Source organism: Bos indicus x Bos taurus, chromosome 18, assembly GCF_003369695.1.
Source record: "Bos indicus x Bos taurus breed Angus x Brahman F1 hybrid chromosome 18, Bos_hybrid_MaternalHap_v2.0, whole genome shotgun sequence".
Taxonomy (NCBI): domain Eukaryota; kingdom Metazoa; phylum Chordata; class Mammalia; order Artiodactyla; family Bovidae; genus Bos; species Bos indicus x Bos taurus.
The window spans coordinates 14206676-14233692 of record NC_040093.1 but is presented as its reverse complement, the minus strand read 5'-3'; the positions used below and the strand labels follow the sequence as shown (position 1 = coordinate 14233692).

The window sequence follows — 27017 nt, the reverse complement described above, 5'->3', positions numbered from 1 at the left end:
ACTTTTGGGCCAACCAAGTAAGAGGGACTGTGTGGTCTCAGGGCAGGTCCAAAGAACAGTGAGTGTCTGACTTTGTGGTTGAATCCGTGTGTCTCGGCAGGGGAGCAACGCGAATGTGTCAGGGTCTCCCTCCCCTGTTCAGTTTACCCTGTAGTCATCGAGTGTATCTGTTCAGAGTAAACAAGGACTTCAGAATAGAAAAGAAAACAAAAGAGACACAGGGCATGTCCTACTACCGACGATAGTCTGGTTGTGGCTCTGTTTTGGGCTTTTTTGGTTGTTGCTGCTACTTTTTTTGTTGTTCTTATTTTGTTTTTTATTTTTAATTGGAGGATAACTGCTTTACAATGTTGTGTTGATTTCTGCCGTATGACAATGCAAATCAGCCACAAATATATATATATATATATATATATATATATATATGTATATATATCTCCCCTCCCTCTCAAGCCTCCCTCCCACCCCACCCCATCCTCTGCTCCCTCTGTTATACAGCATCTTCCCACCAGCTCTCTATTTCACACATGGTGGTGTACATGTCAATGCTCCTCTCTCAATTCATCCCAGCTAACCCTCACCCTGCTTTGCTCTTACTCCGCTTCCATCCATCTCCTCTGCTCCCGCCTTTCTTCTAGATGAGCTGCCGACAGAGACGTATGACCTTCCTCCCGAAATTTACACTACTACATTTTTGCCTCGCACCATTTATCCTCAAGGTAATCAACCACGGAAGAGAATGACAACCAAACAACAATCAAATGCAGCGAACTAACGTGTGTGTCCTGGTAACTGTGATGGGCTCTTCCAAAGACACTTAAGGGCAGGAGCTAGTTTTACCCTCTCAGTCACGGGAGGAGGCAGGTGTGCACATTCCCCAAGAGGGCTTATCTGGAGAGCATCAGGGATATGCCTCTGTAGATGGTGGGGCTGGAATCTGAACCCAGGGTCCAGGATTCAGAGCTGGTATCACATGATAAAGTAGCAACTCCCCAGATTCACATCAGTACACCAACCCTCACAACTTATATACTTTTAACATGTCAACTAGCCGCTCTTTACATCTATTTCTTTGTATCTATAGACACGTGTATAACGTGACAAGGTCTCCCTCGCCTGTTCTGTTTAGCCCTCTAGTCATCAGGTCTATCATTCAGGGTACCAGGACTTCAGAACATAAAAGAAAATAAAAGTTAGAGATGCAGGGCAGGCCCCACTACAGGTCATATTTGAGTTGTGGCTCTGCTATGTTCTTTTGCTGTTGTTACTTTCTTGTTATTTTTTTTTAATTGAAGGATAATTGCATTCCAATATTGTGTTCATTTCACAACACAAATCAGCCATAAGTATATACATTTGCCCTTCTCTTGAGCCTCCCTCCCACCTCACCCTCCATCCTACCCCTTTAGGTTGACAGCGCAGAGCGCCAGGCTGGGATCCCTGTGTTATACAGCAGCTTCCCACTAGCTAGCTATTTCACTCATGAAGTGTATATATGTCAATGCTACTCCTTTAGGAGGCAGTTCCTCCCTCCTAAACCTAACCCTACTTTGTTCTTGCTCTTCTTCCATCAACCTCCTCCACACCTGCTCTTCTTCTAGAGGAGATGCCGTATGACGACAAACCTTTTCCTAGCTTGTTGAGCAAAGCCAACGATCTTAATGCAGTTTTTGAAGGTAATCAACAAGGGATAGAATGACAGCAAAACAACAATCAAATGCAATAAACTAACACCTGTGCCCTGGTGACTGTGATGGGGATCCTCCAAAGATACTTTACAGGCAAGAGTGAATTTTATCTTCTCAGTCACAGGAGGAGGCAGGTGTCCACATTCCCCAGGGGGGTAACCCTGGAGAGCATCAAGGGTGAGCACGTAGAGATGGTGGGACCGGAACCTGAACCCACGGTCTGGGTTTCAGAGCTGCTGCCACATGCTAAAGTAGAGACTGTCCAAAGTTAAAGAAATCTAACTAGTCCCTGAGGGAGGGACCATGATAGACAGACCTTGACATGCCCAGGGCTTAGCGGGGGACTCTGTAGACGACAGTCTCGAATGGAGAATTTTCCAGAGTTACCAGAGATCATGCAAGCCTAGGAGTCAAAGAAGGGAACAAGGACTTTCTTCTTCCAGGTCCTGCATGTGCTTTCCCATTCACCTATAAAGGCAAAAAGTATTATATGTGCACGCGCAAAAATTCCGTATTACTATGGTGTTCCCTCGATACAGAATATCAAGGAAACTGGAAATTCTGTACTGAGAGAGGTAAGTGTGCAGCTTGTCTTCATGTGAGGAGCATGTGGCTTCCCAGATGAAGAGGGTTGGTTCATAACTGACTCCTAGATGGAAGACTCAGGCTTCTTCTGACCCACCCCCTGTGTTCCATTCATCTCCCTTTCGACTCATTTTTCTCCTGGCTCTGCTGGGTCTTGTTGCTGCACGTGGTCTTTCTCTAGTTGCAGCGAGTGGAGGCTGCTCTTCGTTGGTGTGTGGGTTTCTCACTGAGGTGGCTTCTCTTGTGGAGTACAGGGTCTGGGTGCACCAGCTTCCCTCATTGCAGTGTGTGGGCTCAGTAGTTGAGGTGCCTGGACTTAATTGCTCCTCAGCATTGGTTTCTTCCTGGACCAGGGATGGAACCAGTGTCTCTTGCATTGCAAGGCATTCTTAACCACTGGACCACCAGGGAAGCCCCCTTTTCTTTTGGTAAGCCCTCCACCATTAATGTTTTCACCCATTCCTTCTATTTTTTCAGACGAACCCGAATGTGTCTTCCCCTTTATCTATCGCAAGAAATCCTATGAAATTTGCACACGGGTGCATAGTTTTTTCTGGAGGAGATGGTGCTCACTCACTTCAAACTATGACCGGGATAAAGCTTGGAAGTATTGCTAGCAAAAAAAAAAAAAGGTGAGTGTGTTCTGGGGAGGATGGGAAGAGACGGGGTAAGCAGGGAAGAGACAGAGCTGGATTAAGAGGTGGAGTCAGATGCTGCAGTGAGATGGAGGGAGGAGGCAGGTGCAGAGATGGGATGAGGGAGAAAGATGCAGGAGGAAGAGTGAGGAGCAGAGTTTCACAAGGAGAAGCTTGCAGAGAGGATGAAGAGGAGAAAGGGGACAAAAGATGGAAACAGAGGGAGAGACAAAGGCAAACTGCAAACAATGGAGAGGAGAGTCCCAGAGGGAAGGAGAAAGAGAGTTTGCAGGATGACAAATGGAAGGAGGAGGATCTGGGGAGGATCAGTGCCAAGACGAGGTGGAAGAGAAGGTGAGAGAGGGGCGGAGACAGGACAACATAATCTTGGAGCAGGCATGAGACAGCAGGAATCGAGATAGAAAGAGCAGAGAGCAAAGGAGACATAGACCTTTGCCCTCCGTGGGACTGACTGAGAAACAAAACTGACTCGTTAACCTTGACCCCAAAGCTATGTTCAGTCACTGTCCAGTGCATCCACCCTTGGCCATGGATGCAATCCAGCCTTTGAAACCTCAGTGATGAAAATCAAGAACTCTTAAGCATGAAGGTGATGCTCTGAATGACAGAGGTGAAATCCTTTCTCAGCATCTCCACCATGTTCCCCCTGGGCATAGGTCCAATCAATAAACCACTTTCTCTGCAGATGTGGTCTTTCTTTGTCCCACAAAGAACCTATGAATCAAATAGGAGGGTCTCAGCACGCTCGGGTTAACCAGGCAGGATCTTCCAGTGTTCCTTTCCCTTCCTCGGAATCCTGTTAGAACATCAATACACATTACAATTGATTGTCCCTCCTGGGGGCCTGATTGACAGCTGAAGACCTAGTGATGAGACCTGAGGTGGGGTGGGAGAAGAGTCCCAGAGGGTATGGAGGGCCGGTCCTTGTCATAAACGATTTGTCTTTTCCCAACATAGCTGAAATGTTATTTCTTCCTGGAGTTATTCTCTGATTCCCCAGTATAAGGAGGCCCAATGGAGTCTTCCCAGTTTATCCTTTCTCACCTTACAGTTAAACTGCCCATCTTTCCAGGTGGACTATAATTGACAGGAAGGGAACAAGGAGAACTGTGCTTGCCCTGGCCTCAGTCCTAACATCCTTTGCATTTATCAAAAGGACTACTCTCCTTTTAAAAACAAAAAAAGAATTTTAGAGAATAGCATTGAAACATGTATATAACCATATGTGAAATAGATCACCAGTCCAAGTTCGACACATGAAACAGGGCACTCAAAGCCGGTGCACTGGGACAACCCTGAGGGATGGGATGGGAAGGGAGTTGGGAGGACGCTTCAGGATGGGAGACACATGTACACCCATGGCTGATTCATGTCAATGTATGGCAAAACCACCACAATATTGGAAAGTATTTAGCCTCCAATTAAAATTAATTAATTAATTTTTTAAAATCAAAAGGAAATGCTGCAAAATAAGTGAATAATCTGGGTGGGAGAATTAAATTTGATTTGAATTTTGTAAAAAAAAAAAACAAATAGAATTTTAGACAAATATTTTTTCTATCACTAACAGGGTCTGACTGAACAAAGGTCAAATTCATAGGTGTCAGAAATAATGAAGGGCCTGAAAGGGGCTAAACACTAAATTTTATCCTCTTCAAAAACATCTAGAGTCTATCTAAGGATCCTCGGGATCTGGTGATGGATGTTCAGTCACTATCTGGGGAAGAGATGCACAGACTTTTAATCACTGTGCAGGAAGGAGGTATCAACAGAATATTTGTCTTCTGTGATTTAAGGCCAGAAACTTGGAGCCTCACTTAAAACCAGGACATAAAAATAAATAAATACATTTTAAGGTAATAAATAAAAAGTTTTCATTATAAATGTTTTAATAAAAATAAGTAAAAGGAAACAATCGTGATGATGTATGGAAGAAACCAACACAATATTGTAAAGCAATTATGCTTCAATTAAAAATGAATAAATTAAGATGTTAAAAAAATGCTTAATAAAAATATACAAGTAAGTAAAAAACAGTGCTTCCCCTGGCGGATCAGTGGTAAAGAATCTGCCTGGCAATACAGGAGACATGGGTTTGATCCATGGTCTTGGAAGCTCCCAGAAGCCTTGGAGCAACTAAGCCTAATCACAGCTATTGAGCCTGTGCTCTAGAGTCCGGGAGCACAGTTACTGAGCCCACGTGCTGCAACCACAGAAGAGCCTGTGCTCCGCAACAACAGAAGCCATTGCATTGAGAAGCCTGCCCACCGAAACTGGAGTGTAGTCCCAATTCGCCACAACTCGAGAAAAGCCTGCTAAGCAAGGATGAACCAGCACACCAAAAATAAAATAAATAACTTAAAAAACATTTTTTTTAAAAGAAAGCCAGACAATGTAAGGGCTATGCAGTTAATAGGGATCAGAAAATCTCTCCTGGTCCTAGATAAAGAGCAAAAAAGCTTCCATTTTTGACTCTCTGAACAGATTATATAGAAATACTGGCCTTTGGGTGAAGTCTTTTCCAAGCCCTTCACACAGTGGTTCATGGCACTGAAATCACACAACTGAAAAATGGAAAGATCACACACACACATACACAGACACATGCATTCCCAGTTGAAGAATAAAGACAAGTCTACAGCATAGGCAGAAAAAAGATTTAAAACCAATCTCTAAGGGAGTTCCCTGGCAGTTGGTGGTTAAGATTCAGCATTTTCACTGTTCAGTCCCTGGTGGGGAAACTAACATCTCAAATGCTGCTTGGTGCAGCCAAAACATAAATAAATAAATACAAATAAAACCAATCTTGATGCTTCTACCAAAAACAAACCAAAAAACTAGCACATCTCAGACAATACATGCTAAATAATTGGTATATTAGATATCACTGGCCATGCCAAAGAAAAAATAGAAAATGTTATATAAAAAATGAACCTTATTTTCATTCCTTATTTTTTAAATCAGTGAACTCTAATTGCAAGTCCAGAAATAATCCTTCACATTTGCAATTGATCTTCAACAACACATCAAGGTAGTTTAATGTGGGGACTTCCCTAGAGGTCCAATGGTTAAGACTGCAGTTCCAGTGCAGAGGGTGCGATTTCTAACCCTGATCAGGGAACTAAGATCCCATATGCCACGAGGTGTGGTCAAGGAAAAAAAAAAGATAGCTCAACATGGCAAGAATAATATTATACTTTTTGCAACAAGTGGTGCTGAGACAAGCATATTGTGTGTGTGTGTGATGGTTGCTCAGTCACTCGCTCTTTGCGATCCCATAGACCATCGCCCACCAGGCTCTTCTGTCCATGGAATTCTCCAGGCATGAACACTGGGGTGAGTTGCCAATCCTTTCTCTACAAGACAAGTATATCTGCATGCAGACTAAATAAACTGGATACCTACTTCATACCATATGCAAAAGTAAAGTCAAAATGAGTCATACGCTTAATTTTAAAAGCTGAATCTATATAATTCTTAGAAAAAAGATACAAGTAAATCTTCAAGACCTTGGGTTAAGAAATGAGTTCTTATATGTAACACTGAAAAGACAAATGACAGAAGAAAAGGTTTATAAATTGGACTTTATCAGAATTAAATTTATGCTTTAGTTTTCAGAGAAATGAAAACTGACAGAATGGGAGAAAAGTATTTGCAGGTCAGGTATCAGATAAAGAACTTGAATCTAGAACATGTGGAGAATACTGACACCTCAATAATAAAGTGACAACACAATTTAAACATGAGCTAAAGCAACTGAATAGATACTTCACCAAAGAATATGTACAAATGGTTAATAGACACATGAAAAAGTGTTCAACATCATTAGACATAAAGAAAATACCAGTGATATACAAAATAGAAGCAGAAGATTAAGAAGAGGTGGCAAGAATACGCAGAAGAACTACACAAAAAAAGGTCTCAATAACCCGGATAACCACGATGGTGTGGTCACTGACCTAGAGTCAGACATCCTGGAGTGTGAAGTCAAGTGGGCCTTAGGAAGCATCACTATGAACAAAGCTAGTGGAGGTGATGGCATTCCAGTTGAACTGTTTCAAATCCTAAAAGATGATGCTTTGAAAGTGCTGCACTCAATATGCCAGGAAATTTGGAAAACTCAGCAGTAGCCACAGGACTGGAAAAGGTCAGTTTTCATTCCAATCCCAAAGAAAGGCAATGCCAAAGAATGCTCAAACTACTACACAAGTGCACTCATTTCACATGCTAGCAAGGTAATGCTCAAAATTCTTCCAGCTAGGCTTTAACAGTACCTGAATTGAGCACTTCCAGAGGTACAAGCTACATTTAGAAAAGGCAGAGGAACCAGAGATCAAATTGCCAACATCTGTTGTATCAGAGAAAAAGAAAGAGAATTCCAAAAATCATCTATTTCTGCTTCATTGACTACCCTAAAACCTTTAACTGTGTGGGTCACAAGAAACTGTGGAAAATTCTTAAAGAGATGGGAATACCGGACCACCTGACCTGTCTCCTGAGAAATCTGTACGCAGGTCAAGAAGCAACAGTTAGAACCGGACATGTTCAAAACTGGGAAGGGAGTACACCAAGGCTGGATTTTGTCACCCTGCTTTTATAACTTGTAGCAGAGTTTTTGTTGTTCAGTCACTCAGTCATGTCCAACTCTTTGTGACCCCATGGACTGCAGTGCACCAGGCTTCCCTGTTCTTCACCATCTCCTAGAGCTTGCTCAAACTCATGTTCATTGAGTTGGTGACGCCATCCAACCATCTCGCCGTCTCCTCCTGCCTTCAATCTTTCCCAACATCAGTGTCTTTTCCAATGAATCAGTTGTTTCATCATGAGGTGGCCCAAGTATTGAAGTTTCAGCCTCAGCATCAGTTCTTCCAATGAATATTCAGGGTTGATTTCCTTTAGGATTGACTGGTTTGATCTCCTTGCAGTCCAAGGGACTCTCAAGAGTCTTCTCCAACACCACAGTTCTAAAGCATCAGTTCCTCGTGACTCAGTCTTCTTTCTGGTCCAACTCTCACATCCATACGTGACTACTGAAAAAACCATAGATTTGACTATACAGAAGTTTGTGGGCAAAGTAATGTCTCTGCTTTTTAATACACTTTCTAGGTTTGTCATAGCTTTTCTTTCAAGGAACAAGCATCTTAGTGTCATAAGGGTGGTGTCATCTGCATATCTGAGGCTAGAGTACATCATGCAAAATGCCAGGATGAAGCTTAAGCTGAAATCAAGATTGCCAGGAGAAGTATCAATAACCTCAGATAGGCAGATGACACCCTAATGGCGGAACATGAAGAGGAACTAAACAGCCTCTTGATGAAGGTGAAAAGAGGAGAGTGAAAAGGCTGGCTTAAACTTAGCATTCAAAAAATGAAGATCATGGCATTAGGTCCCATCACTTCATGGCAAATAGATGGGGCAAAAACTGGAAATAGTGACAGACTTTTATTTTCTTGGGCTCCAAAATCACTGTGGGCGGTAACTGCAACCATGAAATTAAAAGATCCTTGCTCCTTGGAAGAAAAGCTATGACAAATCTATAAAAGTGTATTAAACAACAGGGGCATTACTTTGCCAATAAAAAGTCCATATAGTCAAAACTATGGTTTTTCCAGTAGTCATATACAGATGTGAGAGTTGGATCATAAAGAAGGCTGAGGGCTGAAGAACTGATGCTTTTGAACTGTGGTGCTGGAGAAGACTTTTGAGAGTCTCTCAGGTAGTAAGGAGATCAAATCAGTCAATCCTAAAGGAAATCAACCCTGAATATTCATTTGAAGGACTGATGTTGAAGTTGAAGCTCCAACACTTCGGCTACCTGATGTGAAGAGCTGAGTCACTGAAAAATACCCTGATGCTGGGAAAGATTGAGGGTAGGAGGAGAAGGGGGCAACCAAGGATGAGATGGGTTGGATGGCCTCACCGATTCAATGGACATGAGTTTGAGAAAACCAGGAGATAGTGAAAGACAGGGAAGCCTGGCATGCTGCAATCCATGGGGTCACAAAGAGTTGGATATGACTGAGCAACTGAACAAAACAACAAATAGATTTAAAAGAAAATTTAATGATATTGTTACATCAAATAGAGAATACCAATAATTAGAATTTTTTCCCAAAAGGATCAAATGTAAATTCCTTAGTTAGAAAGCACAAAAACAACAACAAAAAAACTCACTAGAGGGCCCCAACAGCAGACTTGAGCTAACAAAAGAATCAGTGAGCTTGGTGATAGATCAATAAAGACAATCCAATCTGAAAAACTGGAGGAGGAAATGGCAACCCACTCCAGTGCTCTTGCCTGGAGAGTCCCCATGGAAAGAGGAGCCTGGTGGGCTACAGTCCATGGGGTCGCAAAGAGTCGGACAGGACTGAGCGACTAAGCACAATTTAAAAAAAAATACAAGAATGAAGAAAATTCAACAAGGCCTTGGCAATCCATGGGCCACTATCCCGTTTAGCTACATGCACACATAGGAATATCAGCAGGAGAAGAAAGGGGCAGAAAAGATAGTAAGATCAATTTGTCGAGTATTGCCATCATAACAACATTAAGTCTCCTCATCCATGAAGATGGAATGTCTTTCTATGGCTTTATGTCTTCTTAATTTCTTTCTGCAATGCTCTGTACACATCAGACAGGTGGGTTTTTGATAGGCATGCAGACTATACTCAGAAAAGCTCTTCTTAAAAACTAGAATAGGGAATTCCCTGATGGTCCAGGGGCTAAAAATCTGCTTTGCAACACAGGGTGTACCGGTTCAATCCCTAGTCAGGGAACTAAGATCCCAGATGTCGATGGGCAACTCAACTTGAATGCCACAACTGAAGACCCGAAACAGCCAAATTAATAAGTGAAAAGAAAGAAAGAAAAAATATAGACTTAAAAAAAGAAAGAATAAAAGGAAGTTCCATGGGTGTTTACACTGGGTCCCATGGCCTGGACTATTTATCCAGTCAGCAGGAGAGATGGACAATGAGTTCTTCTCGTTTACAGATTGAATGTTCTTGATACTTATCAGAAAGTCCTAGACATCCCCCAGGATATATGCATATTATCCCCCCTGCATTCACCTCATGAATTTTCATGACTGGATTTTTCCTTCAAACCAAGAGAACCAGGGGGCACCTCCTCCTCCTATTGCCACAAAGCCTGCCTCCCGCAGCTCCTGCTTATTCACTCCGCACCTAAGTGCAAACCCTGGGTGGCCCACCTGATGTGGAATGCTCTCCTCTCCCGGACTGTGAATATATGTGGCTCATTCATACACTGCTGTCAACCTCATCTGTGCCGTGTTGGGTGTTGTGTATTGGGTTCTCTTTTAATATTTAAGGTGGGCTGGATAGAGGATGGTCGGAACAGCATGGCTTTTTCCCTCATGATTCTGCCAGTACTACTGAGCTGCAAGGGGCAGGAGGTCCACTTCTCTGGCAGCCTGCATACCTCCATCCTCCTCCTAATACTGGCAGTCTGCTATGACTCTCACTGTTTTTATTCCCACATTCCACACTTAAAAAAAAAAAAAAACCTGCCTTATTTTTCCTTTTTATTTCTCCCTTACTCCCGTTGTTTCTATTTTTGTCTACATCTGTCTCTATCACTCAGATCTGCTATAAATTTCTTGATGAGTCCAGGTTTTCACACACAAAAACAAGAGGTTTTTGGTTGTTGTTTTGTTTGGGATGGTTTCTGGTCTGGTTGTTGGTTTGGTTTTTTGCCTTGCTGCTTGTAGGATCATAGTTCCCAGACGAGGGATTGAACCCAGGCCCAGGGCAATGAAAGGGCGGAGTCTTAACCATTCCATCGCTGGGGAATTTCACAAGTTTTTTTTTTTTTTTTTTTTTTTTAACACTCAAAGATGCTAGGAAGGGTTTCCCAAGTGGCTCAGTGGTAAAGAACCTGCCAGCCAATGCAGGAGACACGAGACGGATCCCTGATCTGGGAAGATCCCACATGCCTCGGAGCAACTAAGCTTGTGCGCCACCACCGTTGATCTGTGCTCTAGAGTCTGTGCGTGGCAGCAGGAGAAGCCTGAGCACTGGGACTAGAGGGTAGACCCTGCTTGTCACAACTAGTGAAAAGTCCTTTGTTGTTGTTTGCTGGAGCAATGAAGACCCATCACAGACAAAAACAAGTAAATAAGTAAAAATTATAAATTAAAAAAAAGAGGAAAACAGGAGACAGGGACTCCTGTCCTCAGGAGATCAGATCAGATCAGATCAGTCGCTCAGTCGTGTCCGACTCTTCGCAACCCCGTGAATCGAAGCACACCAGGCCTCCCTGTCCATCACCAACTCCCAGAGTTCACTCAGACTCACGTCCATCGAGTCAGTGATGCCATCCAGCCATCTCATCCTCTGTCGTCCCCTTTTCCTCCTGCCCCCAATCCCTCCCATCATCAGAGTCTTTTCCAATGAGTCAACTCTTCGCATCAGGTGGCCAAAGTACTGGAGTTTCAGCTTTAGCATCATTCCTTCCAAAGAAATCCCAGGGCTGATCTCCTTCAGAATGGACTGATTGGATGTCCTTGCAGTCCAAGGGACTCTCAAGAGTCTTCTCCAACACCACAGTTCAAAAGCATCAATTCTTTGGCACTCAGCCTTCTTCACAGTCCAACTCTCACATCCATACATGACCGCACGAAAAACCATAGCCTTGACTAGACAAACCTTTGTTGGCAAAGTAATGTCTCTGCTTTTGAATATGCTATCTAGGTTGGTCATAACTTTCCTTCCAAGGAGTAAGCGTCTTTTAATTTCATGGCTCAGGAGAAGGGAAATTCAAAAAGGAGGGGATATATATATATATACATATGCATATGCATACATATATGCATATATATCCTCTTGCTTTGCAGTAGAAGCTAACACAACATGGCAAACCAACTATGTTGTTACTGTTTAGCCACTATGTCGTGTCCAGCTCTTTTGTGACCCCCATGGACTGTAGCTTGCCAGGCTCCTCAGACCTTGGGATCTCCAAGGCAAGAATACTAGCCTGAGTTCTGTTTCCCTCTCCAGGAGACCTTTCCAACCCAGGGACCAAATTCATGTCCTCTGCATTGGCAGGACAATTCTTTACCACTGAGCAGCCACCAAGGAAGACCAAAGCAACTACACTGCAATAAAAGTTATTTAATAAAAAAATAAATAAGATATATATCATAAATCCTATATACTAACAACAATAAAAACCGTATAGAGGGATTTCCCTGGTGGTCCAGTGGTTAAGACTCCAGGATTCCACTGCAGGCCTGGGTCCCATCCCTGGTCATGGAACTAGTGAACCCCCATGCCACAAAGGGGGACCAAAAAAAACCCAAACAACAACAACAAAAAAAAGAGTAGGCACCCTGAGAGGTTGAGGTTTCAACTTGCATTGTAATCAAGCTGCCAAATCAGCCAATGGCCGGATGAGGCTCTGTGTTTGATTTCCAGCAATTTCAGCCCTGCAGCTTTAGGAGAAAGGGGTCAAGAAACTCGCAAGTCACTTAGGCAGCACTTGGGCTGAAAGTTTGAATTCTTGATCTCATCTTTTTTATTTCACCATTTTGTGTGCTGATGTCAGGAGCAACAAACCAAGGTCATCGTATTCCTTGAGTGAGTGAGTGAGTGAGTGAGTGAAGTCGCTTAGTCGTGTCCAACTCTTTGCAACCCCATGGACTGTAGCCTACCAGGCTCCTCCCTCCATGGGATTCTCCAGGCAAGAGTACTGGAGTGGGTTGCCATTGCCTTCTCCAGGGGATCTTCCTGACCCAGGGATCGAACCCGGGTCTCCCGCATTCCAGGCATGCACTTTAACCTCTGAGCCCTCCTTAGTTTCCCCCAAAACATTCAAAATCATCATCTACAGAGCCACACAACACCCTGTTTGTTATAAGTGATTGACTAGGCATATCTAACAGATATTTTGCCTGATCCTAAAACAGTTCACACCATGGACTATCAGTGGTCTGTTTATGACTGGGAAGTCAGTAGAGTCTTTTCTGGGCCACACCATGCTGCTTGTGGGATCTTATTTCCCTGACCAGGGGTTGAACCCATGCCCCCTGCAGTGGAAGCATGGAGCCCTAACTCAGGCAGGAGATAGGTTCCAGGTTAGATATTTATAACTGGCTTCCTGTTTGGATTTCATGGGGTATGAAGAAGAAGGCTTCAGGCTGGATATTTAGAACTGTTAGGTTTTCTGAGACAAGAGATAGATGGACTCCAGTTAAGCATTTACCATCAGCCTCCTGTTTGCTCTCTAGAACGGAAATAACAGGATTAATAGAAAGTCTTGGTCTTTTGTAAATACCTTGAGAAAACAGTGATGCAATACTCAAGGTAATAATCAAGGCAAGGACAAAGAGGGGAAAAACCCTGTTTGAGTAAAGGATTAAGGGATTTCTCCTCCCTCAATTTTTGGGACAAGGGAGATACTCCAGGTGTGCAAAAGGGCTCCTTATGGGTCAAAAGTCAGGGATAACAGCAGGCCATAATGAGTCTTGCTCCTCCTAGAAGCCTTCACTTGCGATCTGTCTTGGTTGAGAGGTGCATGCACTCCCAGAGGAGGATCCCAAGGTAGGTCACGTGTAGGAAAATAAACCAGATAACTGGCAAAAGATAAACAAAGCCCCTGAAGAACTGACTTATATAAATGACGTCACCACCTCTTTACCGCAGTCCTCCTCGCTAAGGGGGACACCCACACGCTTTCTCTCTGGGTGTGCATCTCTGCCTTGCTTCTGTCTTAATCAAACAAACTTTCTCACTGTGTGCTTTCCCACTTGTTGTGCTGTGTCTCTAACAATAAACTTTGCACCCACATTTATAGTTTTTGCCTCTGTTAAACGGATTTTTCACTGGGGGCAAAAACCCAGGGGAAAATTGCTGCTAGAGTCTAGACTTTGCTGTCTGATGGCTAGGATTCCAGGTTCTCATCCAGGCTACTTCAATTCCTGGGCAGGGAATTAAGATCTCGCTTCCTGCTGGCACCCTCTGCTGCCTCCTTGAGATCATAAGGACTGGACCTTAGTCTCCTTTTAAATGTATATTCAAACCACTGAGGCTTGGAGACATTAGACTGCCAGCCAATGTCCTGTACTTTCCATCTGAGAAATAAACTTGAACAGCACGCTCTCAGGCTGGGGAATGATGAAGCCCCGTCCAGGTGAAGTTGATTCTTATCAGGTTGAAGAGACGTTGGGGTCACCGGTTATATAAGAAGCAGATCAATGTTGGTCAGCCACAGGAGAGCAAGCTACCATGGCCCTGTGTTTGGGAATCTTTGTGATTTGGGTTGGCGCGTCTATGTTTCTACAACTGGACCCTGTCATTGGAGGTGAGAGAGGGGAGACAGACTAGAAGTGGTGCGAAAGACCCTGCCCCAGATGTGGATTGATGTGCAAAAGTCATAATAACAATAATCTTTTTGTTGTTCAGTCGCTAAGTGGTTTCCCACTCTTTGCAACCCCATGGACTGCAGCTCGCCAGGCCTCCCTGTCCCTCAATGTCTCCTAGAGTTTGCCCAAGTTGATGTCTGCTGAATCAGTGATGCTATCCAACCATCTTATCCTCTGCCGTCCTCCTCTCTTTTTGCCTTCAATCCTTCTCAGCATCAGGGCCTTTTCCAAAGAGTCAGCTGTTCACATCATGTGGCCATGGTGATGGCAAATACATCTACCGTTTCTTAAATATGCCAGAAGGGTCAGATGCTATGAAGGGCTTCACATTTTATTTGATTTTCCAGCAACTCTCTGAAACCCAGGTGAGTTTGCCAGCAGAGCCAAAAGCCTTTCTGAGAGCTATCTCACCCCTGAATCTCCATGGCACTGTCCCAGACATGGGCAACCTAGACCAGAGTTGGTTACATTGTTCAAATGAAGAGTTTTTGATGTTTGAAGAGTTCACTGTTTGAAATATTGAGTTTGGTCTGTGTTTTCCCTTAACGTCGTATGAAATAAGAGGGACAGTGTGGGCTCAGGGCATAGCCTATGAACAGCGTGACACAGCTGAGTCTGACCTTGTGGTTGATTTCATGTATGTCCGTAGCTAAGCAATAAGAGCAGGTCAGCGTCTTCCTCACCTGTTCTGTTAGCCCTCTAGTCACTGAGTATATCTGTTCAGAGTAAACAAGGACTTCAAAACATAAAACAAAATAAAAGTTAGAGATGCAGGGCAGGTCCTACCACAGAAGGTATTCTGGTTGTGGCCTGCTTTGTTCTATTTTGGTTGTTGCTCTTTTTTCTGTTATCTTGTTTTTGTTTTTTTATTTTTAATTGGAGGATAATTGCTTTTCGATGTTGTGTTGGCTTCTGCCATACCACAACGTGAATCATCCATAAATATGTATATATATATATATGTATATATAAATATGTATATATTATATATACATATGGGATATATACATCTCCTCCTGTTTGAATCTCCTTCCCACCCCACCCCTCATCCTACCCCTCTATGTTGATAACACAGAGTGCTCCACTGGGCTCCCTGTGTTATACCAGCAGCTTCCCACTAGCTATCTAATTTACACAGGGTGGTGTGTATGTATCGAAGTTATCCTCTCAATTCGCCCCACCTAAGCCTAACCCTGCTTTGTTCCTGCTCCTCCTCCGTCCATCTCCTCTGCTCCTGCTTTTCTTCCAGATCAGCAACTGTCTGAGGACTACTTCATTCTTCCTAAAGAAATGGAAGACATTGCTTCTGGTGCAGAAACCAAAGGTAATCAACAGCGGAAGAGAACGACAACAAACCACAGTCCAGTGCAACAAATTCACATGTGCGGCAGGGTAACTGTGATGGGGATTCTCCAGGGGTACTTTACAGGCACCCTCTCAGTCACGGGAGGGGGCCTCTGTGCACGTCCCCCAAGGGGGCATCCCCAGACAGCATGAGGATTGAGGCATCTGTAGATAATGTGGCGGGAATCTGAACCCAGGGTCTGGGCTTCAGAGCTGGCGTCACTAAACTTCTGCAGTAGAAACTGCCCGAACTCACACCTGTACACCTGTCCTCACAATTTATATATTTTTAACATGCCAGCTGGTCATTCTTTACATCTAGTTCTTTGTATCTATAAATGGGCATATCTTTTTAAATAAAATTTTTTCACTGTCAAAAAAAGTTAATAAAGCAAACACTGCCCAAAGTTAGAGAACCCTTCCTAATCCCTGAAGGAGGGACCACATCGTACTGACCTTGACATCTCTGATGCTTAGCAGGGAGCTCTGTATCTGGGAGGCTGAAACAGAGACTTTACCAGAATTACCACGAGATCACGAAACCCTAAGAGACAAAGAACCGAACACTGTTTTTCTTCTTTCAGATATGAAATGTGTTTTCCCGTTCACCTATAAGGGCATAAAGTTTTTCAACTGCACATCCCGTGATTCCATATTCCTTTGGTGTTCTCTCAGTGCAGACTACACAGGGAGATGGAAATACTGTACTAAGACAGGTAAGCGTGCAGACTGTCCTCATAGGAGGAGCCCACGGCTTCCCAGGTGAAGGGGGACGGTCAAAACTGTCTCCTAGATGGAAAGTTCAGACACCTTCTGACCCAGCCCCAGGTGTTCCATTCACATCCCTTCCTCTCTTTCTCTCTCGTTGGCTGCTCTGGGTCTTCATTACTGCGCAAGGGCTTTCTCTAGTTGCAGCGAGTGGAGTCTACTCTACGTTGGTGTGTGGGCTTCTCGGTGCAATGGCTTCTCCTGTTGAGGAGCACAGGCTAAAGGGGTGCTGGCTTCATTAGGTGCATCCGGTTGGCTCAGTAGTTGAGATGCCCAGGCTTGATTGCTCCTCTGCCTATGGGATCTTTCAGACCAAGGATCGAGCTGATGTTCCTTGCATTGCAAGGCATCCTTAACCATTGACCACCAGGGAAACCTCCCTTTCTCTTGATGAGACTAAAAATGACCCTCCCACAATTAATGTTTTCACCCATTCCTTCTGTTTTTCAGACTATGCTAAATGTGTCTTTCCCTTTATCTATGGAAACAAGTCTTATCAGACTTGCACAAAAACTGGGAGTGTTACTAAAAGGTCTTGGTGCTCACTCTCTCCAAACTTCGATGAGGATAGAGCTTGGAAGTATTGCTAGCAATAATAATAATAATAAGGTAAGAATGCCCAGGGAGGATGGGAAGAGACAGGGGTGAGCAGGGAAGAGACAGAGCTGTATAAAGAGGTGGAGTCAGATGTCCAGTGAGGAGGGAGGAGGCAGGTGTAGAGAGGGGATGAGGAAGAAAGATGCAGAAGGAAGAAGGAGGAACAGAGTTTCACGAGGAGAAACACGAAGAGAGGATGAAGAGGAGAACAGGGACAAAAGATGGAAACAGAGGGAGAGACAAAAGCAAACTGCAAACAATGGAGAGAGGAGAGTCCCAGAGGGAAGGAGAAAGAGAGTTTGCAGGATGACAAATGGAAGGAGGAGGATCTGGAGAGGATCAGTGCCAAGACGAGGTGGAAGAGAAGGTGAGAGAGGGGCGGAGACAGGACAACAGAGTCTTTGGAGCAGGCATGAGACAGTAGGAGCTGAGATGGGATGAGCAGAGAGCAAAGGAGAAACAGACCTTTGCCTTCTGTGGGACTGGCTGAGAAACAAAACTAGACTCATTACCACTGACCCCGGGACCATGCTGTTACTGTCCAGCGCATCCACCCACAGCCATGGGTGCAACCCAGACTTTGAAACATCAGTGAAGAAAATTAAGAACTCTCAAGCATGAAGGTGATGCTCTGATGACAGAAGTGAAATACGTTCCCTGAATCGCCACCATGTTCCCCCTATGCGTGGTTCCAATCAATAAACACTTTCTCTGCAGGTGTGGTCTTTGTCCCACAAAGAAACCTGTGTATCAGATGGGAGGGTCTCAGTGTGCTCAGGTTAACCAGACAGGATCTTCTCATCTTCCTTTCCCTTCTTCAGGGTCCCAGTGGAACATCAGTATATATCACAATTGTCCCCCCTGGGGGCTTGATTGACAGGTGAAGACCCATTGGTAAGATTTGAGGTCGGGTGGGAGAAGGATCCCATATAGGGTATAGAGGGCTGGTCCTTGTCATAAAGATTTTCCAGACTTAGCTGAAATGTTATTCCTTCCTGGAGCTATTCTCTGATACCCCTGTATAAGGAGTCCCCATCATGTCTTCCCAGTTCATCTTTTCTCTCCTCACAATTCAACTGCCCATCTTACACGGGGGACTGGAATTTGGAGGAGGGTCAGGATGGACTGTGTTCATCGTGGGTGGCCTCACTCCTAAGTGCAGAACCTGACATACCTTTGGTATTGATCAAAAGGGCCACTTTCCTTTTTAAAACATACAGGAATTTTAAACGAATATTATTTCCATCACTAACTGGGTCTGGCTGAAAGATGGTTAAATTCACAAGTGTCAGAAACAATGAAGGGTCTGAAAGGGCCTAGTCACAAAATTTTATCCTATTCAAAAGCACCCAGTGCCTATCTAAGGAATCAGGAGACCTAGTGATGGACTTCCGGTCACCATCCAGGGAAGAGGTACACAGACTTTTAATCACTGTGCAGGAAGGCTGTGTTGATAGAATATTTGTCCTCTGTGATTTAAGGCCAGAAACTTGGAGCCTCACTGCAGCATGCCAGGCTTCCCTGTCCTTCACTGTCTCCCGAGTTTGCTCAAACTCATGTCCATTGAGTCAGTGACACCATCCAACTATCTCATCCTCTGTCTCCCTCTTCTCTTCCTGCCCTTAATCTTATCCAGCACCAGCGTCTTTTCCAATAAGTTGGCTCTTCCCATCAGGTGGCCAAAGTATTGGAGCTTCAGCTTCAGCGTCAGGGTACTTGGATTCAATTCCTGGTCAAGGAGATAAGATCCCACATGTTGATGGGCAGCTAAGCCTGTGCACCACAACTAAAAGACCTGAAGCAGCCAAATAAATAAACAAAAAGAAAAAATACATATGCTTAAAAAGAAATACAAAACAAGAATATAAGAAAGTTCCTTGGGTGCTCACACTGGGTACCCATAGTCTGGACTATTGATTAGTCAGCAGGAGAGGTGGACAATGAGTTCTTCCCTTTTACAGATTGAATGTTCTTGATACTAATCAGAAAGTCCTAGACATCTCCCAGGGATTCATCTATATGCATATTACCCCCCTGCATCAACTTCATGAATTTTCATAACTGGATTTTTCCTTCAAACCCAGAGAAGCAGGGGACACCTCCACCTCTTGTTACTACAAAGCCTGCTTTGTAGTAATAGTAAGCCTGCAGCCCCTGCTTATTCACTCTGCACCGAAGTGCAAACCCTGGGTGGCCCCATGTGATGTGCAATGTCCTCCCCCCCAGACTGTGAATACATGTGGCTCATACACTGCTGTCAACCTCATCTGTGCAGTGTTGGGTGTTATGTATTGGGTTCTTTTTTAATATTTAAGGTGGGCTGGATAGAGGATGATCAGAAGAGCATGGCTGTTTCTCTTGATCCTCCCAGTACTACCGAATGGTAAGGGGTAGAGTCAATGGTCCACTTCTTGGGCAGCCTGCCTACCTCCATCCTCCTCCTAATACTGGGAATCTACACGTCCATCGAGTCAGTGATGCCATCCAGCCATCTCATCCTCTGTCGTCCCCTTCTCCTCCTGCCCCCAATCCCTCCCAGCATCAGAGTCTTTTCCAGTGAGTCAACTCTTTGAATCAGGTGGCCAAAGGACTGGAGTTTCAGCTTTAGCATCAGTCCTTCCAAAGAACACCCAGGGTTGATCTCCTTCAGAATGGACTGGTTGGATGTCCTTGCAGTCCAAGGGACTCTCAAGAGTCTTCTCCAACACCACAGTTGAAAAGCATCAATTCTTCGGCACTCAGCTTGCTTCACAGTCCAACTCTCACATCCATACATGACCACTGGAAAAACCATAGCCTTGACTAGACGGACCTTTGTTGGCAAAGTAATGTCTCTGCTTTTGAATATGCTATCTAGGTTGGTCATAGCTTTTCTTCCAAGGAGTAGGGTCGCAAAGAGTTGGACACGACTGAGCGATGAGGTTCTATGTTTGATTTCCAGATTTCAGCCATGCAGCTCTAGGAGAAAGGCGTCAAGAAACTCTCAAGTCATTTAGGCAGCACTTGGGCTGAAAGTTTGAATTCCTGAGCTCACCTTCTTCTTTCACCATTTAGTACGGTGACATTAGGAGCAACCAATCAAGTCATTATGTTTCTTAGTTTCCCTCAAAAAATATCCAAAAGTATCATCTACAGAGTCACACGGCACTCTGCTTGCTTTAACTGGTTGATTAGGCATACCTAACCTCATGCGAAGAGTTGACTCATTGGAAAAGACCCTGATGCTGGGAGGGACTGGGGGCAGGAGGAGAAGGGGACAACAGAGGATGATATGGCTGGATGGCATCACTGACTCGATGGACGTGAGTCTGCGTGAACTCCAGGAGTTGGTGATGGACGGGGAGGCCTGGCGTGCTTCGATTCATGGGGTCACAAAGAGTCGGGCACGACTGAGTGACTGAACTGAACTGAACTGAACAAATATTTTACCTGACTCTAAAACAGTTCACACCATGTACTATCAGTCGTCTCTACAACTGGGAAGTCAGTAGCATGTTTGTCTCTTTTTTTGGCCATTCCATGTGGCTGGCAGGATCTTAACTTCCTGAGCAGGGACTGAACCCATGTCCCCTGCAGCGGAAGCATGGAGCCTTAACTCAGGCAGGAGATCAATGAGTTCCAGGTTAGATATTTACAACTAGCCTCCTGTTTGCATTTCATGGGATATGAAGAAGTGGGCTTCAGGCTGGATACTTAGAACTGATCGCATTTTCTGAGACAGGAGACAGATGAGCTCCAGTTAAGGCACTTACCATCAACCGCCTTTTGCCCTCAGGAATAGAAGTAACAATAGAAACAAGGTTAATAGCCAGCCTTTGTCTCTTGTAAACACCTTAAGATTCATGGCAATTGTCAAGGTAATAATCAAGGCAAGGACAAAGACAGGAAAAACCCTATTTGAGTAAAGGATTAAGGGATCTCCACACTCCCAACCCTCCACTTTTGGGAACAAGTGAGCCACTCCATGTGCACAGAAAGGCTCCTTGTGGGTCAAAAGTCAGGAGATAACAGGAGGCCATAATGAGTCTTGCTCCTCCCAGAAGCCTTCACTTGAGATCCATCCTGGCTGAGGGGGTGCATGAGCACCCAGGGGAGGGCCCCAGGGTAGGTTAGGTGTAGAAAAGGAAACCAGATAATTGGCTAAAGATAAACACACACCCTGAAGAATTCACTTATATAAATGACTTAGTCTCTTTGCTGCTCCTCTTCACTAAAGCAGACACCCACACCCTTTCTCTCTGGTTGTGTGTCTCTGCCTTGCTTCTATCTTAACTAAACTGTTTTTCCGTGTGCTCTCCCACTTGTTGTGCTGTGTCTCTAACAATAAACTTTGTATTGCATTCAAAGTTTTTGCCTCCATGACAAATGCATTTTTCACTGGGAGCAAAGATCCAGGGAAAAATTGCTTCTAGAGTCTACCCTTTGCTGGCAGATGGCTAGGATTCCTGGTTCTCATCCAGGCTCCCCAGGTTCAAGTCCTGGGCAGAGAATTAAGACCTCGCTTCCTGCTATCGCTCACTGCTGCCTCGTTAAATTCATAACCACTGGACCTAGGTCTCCTTTTAAATGCCTTTCAAACCACTGAGGCTTGGAGACATTAAACTGCCAGCCAATGTCCTGTAGTTTCCATCTGAGAGATAAACTTGAACTTCATGCTCTCAGGCTGGGGAATGATCAAGCATCATCCAGGTGAGCTTGATTCTTATCAGGTTGAAGGATGTTGAGGTCACCGGTTACAAAAGGAGCAGATGGATGCTGGTCAGTCTCAGGAGAGCAAGCTACCATGGCACTGCAGTTGAGGCTCTTTCTGATTTGGGCTGGCGTGTCTGTGTTTCTACAACTGGACCCTGTGAATGGAGGTGAGAGAAGGGAGATGGGCTAGAATTGGTGAGAGAGAGCCTGCCCCAGATGTGGATTGATGTGTAAAAGTTATGATAATAATAATAGTGGTTACAAATATGTATCGCATTTCTTGAGTATATTCCAAGGGCAAGACGCTATGAAGAGTTTCACATTTTATTAATTTTCCACCAACTCCGTGACACTGAAACCCAGGTGAGTTTCGCAGTAAAGCCAAAGGCCTTTTTGGGAGCTGCCTCATTCCTAAATCTCCATTGCACTGTCCCAGGCATGGGCAACCTACACCAGGGTTGGTTATCTTGTCCAAATGAGTATTTCTATCTTTGTAGAGCTAACTATTTGAAATACTGGGTTGGCCAAAAAGTCCATTCAGACTTTTTCTGTAATGTCATGGGAAACAAGGACAGTGTGGTCTCCAGGCTGGTCCTGTGCATTGTCTGCTACAGCAGTGTCTGTGCTTCGTAGCTGAATCCATGTGGGTCCATAGGCAAGCAGTGAGAACGGGTCAGTCTCTCCCTCACCTGTTCTCTTAGCCTTCTAGTCAGCAAGTTTATCTGTTCAGGGTGAACAAGCACTTCAAAATATACAAGAAGATAAAAGTTAGAGATGCAGGGCAGGTCCCACTACAGATGATATTCCAGTTGTGGCCCTGTTTCGTTCTTTTTTGGTTGTTGTTATTTTTCTGTTATCATGGTTTTGGTTTTTTATTTTTAATTGAAGGATAATTGCTTTACAGTGCTTTGTTGGTTTCTGTCATACAACGTCTCCAGTCAGCCATAGGTGCATATATATATATAGATAGATAGATGTGTGTGTGTGTGTGTTTGGTTGCTCAGTCATGTCCAGCTCTTTGTGACCCCATGGACAGTAGCCCACCAGGCTCCTCTGTCCATGGGGATTCTCCAGGCAAGAATACTGGAGTGGGTTACCTGGCCCTCCTCCAGGTGATCTTCCCAACCCAGGAATTGATCCCAGGTCTCCCGCATTGCAGGCAGATTCTTTACCATCTTAGCCAGGAGGGAAGCCCATATATATGTGTGTGTGCGCATATATACATATATATTTATATATGCATATAGGCATCCATTGGGGTTAGTGGTAAAGGAATCCGATTGCCTATGCAGGAGGCCCAGGAGACACTGGTTCGATCCCTGGGTTGGGAAGATCCCCTGGAAGAGGAGATGGCAACCCACTCCAGTATTCTTGCCTGGAGAATGCCATGGATTTAGGAGTCTGGAGGGCTACAGTCCATGGGATTGCAAAGGGTTGGATGCGACTCAGCATGCACACACACTTACATATGCGCATATATATGTATATATATATGTCCCCTCCCTCTTGAGCCTCCCTCCCACCCCACCCACCATCCTATCCCTTTCGGTTGACAGCAGAGTGCTGGGAGGGGCTCCCCGCGTTGTATAGCAGCTCCCCACTGGCTATCTATTTTACACACGGTGGTGTATATATGTCCACGCTACTCTCTCAATTTGTCCCACCAAACCCTGACCCTGCTTTGTTCCTGCTCCTCCTCCAGCAGTCTCCTTTTCTCCTGCTTTTCTTCCAGATCAGGACGAAGGTGTTTCTACTGAACCTACCCAAGACGGTCCTGCTGAATTACCTGAAGGTAGTGTTCCTGGGGCAGATACCCAAGACAATCAACAAGGGGAGAGAATGACAACAAAAGGACAGTCCAGTGCAACAAGCTAACGTGTGTGGCAGGGGAACCGTGACGGGGATTCTCCAAAGATACACTACAAGCAGGAGCTAACGCTACCCTCAGTCGCACACATACTCCCAGGGGCATCCAAACCAGCATCGGGGGTGAACATCTTGTAAATGGTGGGATTGGACTCTGAACATAGGGCCCAGGCTTCAGAGCTGGTGTCAGGTGCTAAAGTAGAAACTCCCCCAAATTCATCTCAGTACACAAAACCTCCCAAATTATATCTTTTTAACATGTCGGCTAGTCACTCTTTACAGCTTCCCAGGTGTCGCTGCTGCTGCTGCTGCTGCTTAAGTCGCTTCAGTCATGTCCGACTCTGTGCGGCCCCATAGACGGCAGCCCACCAGGCTCCCCGTCCCTGGGATTCTCCAGGCAAGAACACTGGAGTGGGTTGCCATTTCCTTCTCCAGTGCATGAAAGTGAAAAGTCAAAGTGAAGTTGCTCAGTTGTGTCCGACTCTTAGCGACCCCATGGACTGCAGCCTACCAGGCTCCTCCATCCATGGGATTTTCCAGGCAAGAGTACTGGAGTGGGGTGCCATTGCCTTCTCCAAAGAACCTGCCTTCCAGGGCAGGAGACTTAAGAGACACAGGTTCGATCCTTGGGTGGGGAAGATCCCCTGGAGAAGGAAACAGCGACCCACTCCAGTATTCTTGCTTGGGAAATCCCATGGACAGAGGAGCCTGGCTGGTTACAGTCCATAGGGTCTCAAAGAGTCAGACACAACTGAAGCAACTTAGCAGTCACTGTTTATACCACTTTCTCTGTATCTGTAGACAGACACAACTGAGCAACTAAGCACAGAACAGCACGTAGACAGGCTTATATTTCTAAATAAAATTTTCTTCACTGTCAAAAAATAAATAAAGTAGAAACTGTCCAAAGTTAGAGAAGCCTTCCCAGTCCCTGAGGGAGGGACCACGCCACATTGACCTTGGCATCCCCGATGCTTAGGAGGGGCTCTGTACACAGCAGGTTTGGGGCTGATGGGCAGGCTTGGATGGAGATTTTGCCAGAGTTACCACAGACGTCATGAAGCCCTAAGTGCGAAAGAAGGGAACGATGCCTTTCTTCTTTCAGACGAAGAATGCGTTTTCCCATTCGTCTATAGAAACAGAAAGCATTTTGACTGCACAGTGCATGGTTCCTTATTCCCGTGGTGTTCCCTCGATGCAGACTATGTAGGAAGATGGAAATACTGTGCTCAGAGAGGTAAGTGTGCAGCCTGTCCTCGGGTGAGAAGCACCTGGCTTCCCAGATGAAGGGGGAAAGTCCAAATTGCCTCCTAGAGGGAAGCCTTGGACACCAGTATGAGCAAGCTCTGGGAGTTGGTGATGAACAGGGAAGCCTGGCATGTGGCAGTCCAAGGGGTCGCAAAGAGTCAAACACGACTGAGTGACTGAACTGAACTGAACTGAACTGAGAGGGTAGTCTCAGGTGTCTCCTGATCCAGCCCCCTGTGTTCCATTCATGTCCCTTTCTCTCTCTCTCTCCTTTTTTTTTTTTTTTTTTTTGGGCGGCTCTGGGTCTTTGTTGCTATGCCCAGTTCCTCTCTAGTTGCGGTGAGTGGGGTCTACTCTCCATTGGTGTGTGGGGTTCTCATTTCGGTGGCTTCTCTTGTTGGGGAGCACAGGTTTCTAGGAGTACAAGCTTCGGTAGTTGCAGGGTGTCAGCTCAGTAGTTGAGGTGCCTGGGCTTAACAGCTCCTCTACCTGCTGGATCTTTCAGACCAGGGTTTGAACCCATGTCCTTTGCGTTGCAAGGCATTCTCTACCATGCACCACCAGGGAAGCCCCCTTTTCTCTTGATATGATTAAAAATAACCCTCCCGCAATTAATGTTTCACCCATTCCTTCTGTTTTTCAGACTATGCTAAATGTGTCTTCCCCTTTATCTATGGAGGCAAGAAATATGAGACTTGCACAAAAATTGGGAGTATGTGGATGTCTTGGTGCTCACTCTCTCCAAACTACGACAAGGACAGAGCTTGGAAGTATTGCTAGCCATAAAAAGAGGTAAGAGTATCTGGGGAGGGTGGGAAGAGACAGGGGTGAGCAGGGAAGAGACAGAGCTGGATAAAGAGGTGGAGTCAGATGCCCATTGAGGAGAGAGGAGGCAGGTGGAGGGAGGGGATGAGGGAGAAAAACGCAGGAGGAAGAGTGAGGAGCAGAGTTTCACGAGGAGAAGCTTGCAGAGAGGATGAAGAGGAGAAAGGGGACAAAAGATGGAAACAGAGGGAGAGACAAAGGCAAACTGCAAACAATGGAGAGAGGAGAGTCCCACAGGGAAGGAGAAAGAGAGTTTGCAGGATGACAAATGGAAGGAGGAGGATCTGGGGAGGATCACTGCCAAGATGAGGTGGAAGAGAAAGTGAGAGAGGGGCGGAGACAGGACAACATAATCTTGGAGCAGGCATGAGACAGCAGGAATCGAGATAGAAAGAGCAGAGAGCAAAGGAGACATAGACCTTTGCCCTCCGTGGGACTGACTGAGAAACAAAACTGACTCGTTAACCTTGACCCCAAAGCTATGTTCAGTCACTGTCCAGTGCATCCACCCTTGGCCATGGATGCAATCCAGCCTTTGAAACCTCAGTGAAGAAAATCAAGAACTCTCAAGCATGAAGATGATGCTCTGAAAGCCAGAGGTGAAATCCTTTCCCTACATCTCCACCATGTTCCCCCTATGCGTGGATCCAATCAATAAACCACTTTCTCAGCAGGGGTGGTCTTTCTTTTTTTTTCGTCCACAAAGAAACCTGATTGGGAGGGTCTCAACGTGCTCAGGTTAACCAGGCAGGATCTTCTTGTTTTCCTTTCCGTTCCTTGGGGTCCCAGTGGAAAATCAATACACATCACAATTGTCCTTCCTGGGGGCTTGATTGACAGATGAAGACCTGGTGGTAAGATCTGAGGTGGGGGGAGGAGGGTCCCAAAAGGTATGGAGGACTGCTCCTTGTCATAAAAGATTTGTCTTTTCCCAACTTAGCTGAAATGTTGTTATTCCTTCCTGAACCTGTTCTCTGACTCCATAGGATAAGCAGTCTGGATCATGTCTTTTCTTTCCAGTTCATCCTTTCTTTCCTTAAAATTAAACTGCCTACCTTCCATGGTGGGGCAGTAATTTGGAGAAGGGCCAGGATGGACTGTGTTTTCCCTGACCTCAGTACTAGTACAGAATCTGACACATCCTTGGTATTTATCAACAGGACCACTCTCCTTTTTAAAACAAACAGGAATTTTAGACAAACGTTTCCGTCGCTAACTGGGCCTGATTGAAAGAAGGTTAAATTTACGTGTGTTAGAAATAATGAAGGGCCTGAAAGGTCCTGATCACTCAATTTTATCCTGGTTAAAAACACCCAGTGCCTAAGGAATCCACGAGACCTAGTGACGGACTTCCGTTCACCATCCAGG

General features: G+C 45.0%; 1 protein-coding gene across 1 annotated transcript in view; it reads left to right on the top strand.

Annotated features, from left to right (window-relative positions):
* LOC113876423 (seminal plasma protein PDC-109) overlaps positions 1 to 26324 on the top strand; it is a 36563-nt gene extending 10239 nt beyond the window's left edge. Inside the window, exons 2-5 of the mRNA XM_027515619.1 lie at positions 23443 to 23502; positions 24682 to 24813; positions 25468 to 25616; positions 26129 to 26324. Coding sequence (XP_027371420.1) covers positions 23443 to 23502; positions 24682 to 24813; positions 25468 to 25604 — 329 coding nt within the window. The 3' untranslated portion in view covers positions 25605 to 25616; positions 26129 to 26324. The remainder of the gene's footprint in view (positions 1 to 23442; positions 23503 to 24681; positions 24814 to 25467; positions 25617 to 26128) is intronic.
* The last annotated feature ends 693 nt before the right edge of the window (positions 26325 to 27017 follow it).